General features: G+C 44.6%; 1 protein-coding gene across 1 annotated transcript in view; it reads right to left on the bottom strand.

The window, feature by feature from the left end:
• Window positions 1-5000, bottom strand: part of LOC311114887 (uncharacterized protein) — a 10057-nt gene that overhangs the window by 2943 nt on the left and 2114 nt on the right. Inside the window, exons 2-3 of the mRNA XM_084190114.1 lie at window positions 4936-5000; window positions 571-731 (exon numbers count right to left, since the gene is read on the bottom strand). The exon at window positions 4936-5000 is cut by the window's right edge and continues 141 nt beyond it. Coding sequence (XP_084046240.1) covers window positions 571-731; window positions 4936-5000 — 226 coding nt within the window. The remainder of the gene's footprint in view (window positions 1-570; window positions 732-4935) is intronic.

The raw sequence follows: 5000 nt of genomic DNA on the forward strand, positions 1-5000 counted from the left end.
TGTCTGTCTCCCTGTCTTCCTGTCTCCCTATCTGTCTCCCTGTCTCCCTGTCTGTCTCCCTGTCTGTCTCCCTGTCTCCCTGTCTGTCTGCCTGTCTCCCTGTCTGTCTCCCTGTCTCCCTGTCTGTCTCCCTGTCTCCCTGTCTGTCTCCCTGTCTCCCTGTCTGTCTCCCTGTCTGTCTCCCTGTCTCCCTGTCTGTCTGCCTGTCTCCCTATCTGTCTCCCTGTCTGTCTCTGTCTGTCTGTCTGTCTGCCTGTCTCCCTGTCTGTCTCCCTGTCTGTCTGTCTCCCTGTCTGTCACCCTGTCTGTCTCTGTCTGTCTGTCTGTCTGTCTGCCTGTCTCCCTGTCTGTCTGTCTCCCTGTCTGTCTCTGTCTGTCTGTCTGTCTGCCTGTCTCCCTGTCTGTCTGTCTCCCTGTCTGTCTCTGTCTGTCTGTTTGTCTGCCTGTCTGCCTGTCTGCCTGTCTCCCTGTCTGTCTCCCTGTCTCCCTGTCTGTCTCTGTCTGTCTGTCTGTCTGTCTGTCTGCCTGTCTCCCTGTCTGTCTGTCGGTGCGTCTAGATGTGTTTGTCACCTTTGGAGCAGCCCTCTCCTCCAAAGTGGGACATGATAGGTTGTCTAGTACGACAGGAGACAGCCATAGCTTGACAGTAGGAGAGATAGGTCCTTCCATCGTACCCACACACTGACGTCATGCCATCCTTCGGACACTGGTAGGGCAGCTTACACACACACCTGGTTACACAGACAGGTTACACCAGGGGTGTCAAACTCATTTTAGCTCAGGGGCCACATGGAGGAAAATCTATTCCCAAGTGGGCCGGACCGGAAAAATCATGGTATATATAACTTAAAAACAACAACTTCAGATTGTTTTCTTTGTTTTAATACGATCAACATACAACATAAAGCTGGAGCCTGAGGACAGTGTGTCCAAAATAGTACAAGCACAACATCACTATTAATCATAAAACACGTCAAGTTTATTTGAAAATTCTAAAGAAAAAGAACACACAAACACACAATGCCTCAGTGATTAACAGAACGGTTTCACAGATCACAGAACTATATCAGGGTGTCATTTCTCAGGCAGAAATGTAGATAAAAATAATGAAATCCTGTTCCCCAAACAAGTGCAAGAACCACAGAGTCAAGAATAGGTTAAATATACAAATAAAATAAAATCAATTAAAAACAATAGCACATCAACATAAAAACATATAAACATAAAGCTGGAGCCTGAGGACAGTGTCCAAGAGCACAACATCACTATTAATCATAAAACACCTCAAGTTATTTGAAAGTTCTGAGGACAAAGAACACAGAAACACACAATGCCTCAGTGATTCACATAAGTATATCACAGATCACAGAACTATATCAGGGTGTCATTTCTCAGGCAGAAATGTAGATAAAAAATAATGGAATCCTGTTCCCCAAACAAGTGCAAGAACCAAGAGTCAAGAATAGGTTAAATATACAAATAAAATGAAATCAATTAAAAACAATAGCACATCAACATAAAAACATATAAACATAAATCTGAAAGCGTTGCTCAAACTCCCGTAACAGTCCAGTTATTTTATCTTTGAACCGCTTCATGTCTGCCACATGTTGGGTCGCGCATCACCACCGGCAAGTTGCGTCTCCCACAATGACAGCTTCAACTTGAAAGAACGTATGCTGTCATAATACTGCGTGACAACTTTGTTGCGCCCTTGCAGCTGTTTGTTCAAGTTATTCAGGTGCTCTGTAACATCCACCATAAATGCAAGGTCCGGCATCCATTCTGCGGAATGAAATTCTAACACTGGTTTGCCCTTTTCTTCCATGAACTGTTCAATTTCTTCTCGTAAATCAAAGAAACGCCTCAGCACAGCACCTCGGCTTAACCATCTTACCTCAGTGTGGTATGGCAGGCCATAGATGTGGTCTTTCTCTCTGAGAAGGCTGTCAAACTGACGGTGATTCAGGCTTCTGGATCGGATGAAATTAACAGTTTGGATGACCACCTTCATGACGTTATCCATCTTTAATGACTTGCAACACAAAGCCTCCTGGTGCAAAATACAGTGAAAAGTCAAAAAATCACGTCCTCCATTTGCAGATTGCACTTTCTCTCTGAACTTTGTCACAACGCCTGCTTTTTTCCCGATCATTGAGGGCGCACCATCTGTAGCCAGGCTGACAGCGCGGGACCAGTCCACTCCGACCCTGTCCAGCGCGCCGACGAGTGCGGTCAAAATATCAGCTGCTGTCGTTGTATCTGTCATCGGCACCAACTCCACGAACTCCTCGGTGACGGTCAATGTGTCATCAACTCCGCGGATGAAAAAATGGCCAGTTGTGCAACATCTGTAATGTTCGTGCTTTCATCAATTGCAACCGAAAACACAATAAATAACTTTACTTTTTGCTTCAACTGGCTGTCCAAATCCACTGAAAGATCGGAAATCCTGTCTGCAACTGTGTTTCTTGTCAGGCTGATATTTGCAAAAGCCTGCCGCTTTTCAGGACACACAATCTCCGCTGCCTTCATCATGCATGTTTTTACAAATTCACCCTCACTAAATGGTTTTGAAGCCACTGCGATTTCATTAGCAATGAGGTAGCTAGCTTTCACTGCAGCGTCACTGATGTCTCGGCTGTGAGTAAACACAGACTGCTGTTTCTTCAGACCCGCCAACAGTTCATTCACCTTCTCTCATCTCCGCTGTCCTTGAAAGTTGTCATATTTGTCGGCATGAAGACTCACATAGTGGCGACGAAGGTTATATTCTTTCAGCACTGCAACATGCTCTGAACACACCAAACATACAGCTTTCCCATTCAATTCCGTGATTAAATAGGATGACCATTTTTCTTGGAACACTCTGCACTCTGCGTCCACTTTTCTCTTTTTTGACAGAGACATATTGGGGCAATGAGGGTGCCAAAGCAGATAATGTTAAAAGTAGAAGCCGTAATAAATATCGCGGGCAAAACAAAGTAGCTCATTGGCTGCACGTGCTTGACCTACTTGCTCTGCCCCGGTATAAACAGTTTGCTTGCTTAACACAATTGCTATTGTGCCATCCAGTGGACGCAATTGGAACAGCAGTTTATTTTATTGAAAAATTGCAGCGCATTTTTATACTTAAAAAAAAATAAAAAATATATATATATATATATATATATATATTTTTGTTTTATCATCTCGCGGGCCGGATTAAACCCGTTTGCGGGCCTCATCCGGCCTGCGGGCCGTACGTTTGACACCCCTGGGTTACACACACACACCTGGTTAGACAGACAGGTTACACACACACCTGGTTACACAGACAGGTTACACACACACACCTGGTTACACAGACAGGTTACACACACACCTGGTTACACAGACAGGTTACACACACACACCTGGTTACACAGACAGGTTACACACACACCTGGTTACACAGACAGGTTACACACACACCTGGTTACACAGACAGGTTACACACACACCTGGTTACACAGACAGGTTACACACACACCTGGTTACACAGACAGGTTACACACACACCTGGTTACACAGACAGGTTACACACACACCTGGTTACACAGACAGGTTACACACACACCTGGTTACACAGACAGGTTACACACACACCTGGTTACACAGACAGGTTACACACACACCTGGTTACACAGACAGGTTACACACACACCTGGTTACACAGACAGGTTACACACACACCTGGTTACACAGACAGGTTACACACACACCTGGTTACACAGACAGGTTACACACACACCTGGTTACACAGACAGGTTACACACACACCTGGTTACACAGACAGGTTAGACACACACCTGGTTACACAGACAGGTTACACACACACCTGGTTACACAGACAGGTTACACACACACCTGGTTACACAGACAGGTTACACACACACCTGGTTACACAGACAGGTTACACACACACCTGGTTACACAGACAGGTTAGACACACACCTGGTTACACAGACAGGTTACACACACACCTGGTTACACAGACAGGTTACACACACACCTGGTTACACAGACAGGTTACACACACACAGGTTACACACACACCTGGTTACACAGACAGGTTACACACACACCTGGTTACACAGACAGGTTACACACACACCTGGTTACACAGACAGGTTAGACACACACCAGTATAGACTAGGGATTTTGAATTTTGAATGATATCCAGATAGTCTAAATAAAACAATGTTCATAGTAATTGCTCTTTAATCTCTTGACCAATCAAAATGCTGAGGGTATACAGTGCGCTGTTGTTTTTTGGCTACTATTCTCTGGTAGTTGTCAGCTAACGGCTAACGGCTAACAGTGAAAGAGAAGTCTGATGCGGAGGTCTTGTTGAACCTCTGTTAGGTGCGTTCCTGTAAACACTAATTGAACTGGCTGCCGTTGTCAGGGCCACAGAATTAGGAATTAGAATATTCGTTATTAAATATAATTTAATAGTGGAGCTAAATGCACTATGAAAGTAAAATGCCTTTCCATGTAACTTGAAAATAACACTTTCAAATGCAATGGTATATCCTTCATGTAACAACGTCACGAGGATCATGTTAAAATAGGCCTACAATTAGTATTTAAATGTTGTATTGATACTCAAACAAGTGGTTGAATACTAAAGTTAATTCGGATGTTCGAATAATCCTGAATACACACACAGGTTACACAAACACCTGTTGAAACGCACAGACACGCAAAAACACACACACAGACACACACACACAGACACACACACACAGACACACACAACCACAACCACACAACCACACAGGTTACACAAACACCTGTTGAAACGCACAGACACGCAAAAACACACACACAGACACAGACACACACACACAGACACACACAACCACACAACCACAACCACACAACCACACAGACACACACACACACACACACCTTCCCTCCATACATCTCATCCATGGAGGACAGAAGACCAGATGGCAGGACAGACGGGTGTACTT

Source organism: Coregonus lavaretus (assembly GCF_964263955.1).
Source record: "Coregonus lavaretus genome assembly, contig: HAP1_SCAFFOLD_2042, whole genome shotgun sequence".
Lineage (NCBI taxonomy): Eukaryota > Metazoa > Chordata > Actinopteri > Salmoniformes > Salmonidae > Coregonus > Coregonus lavaretus.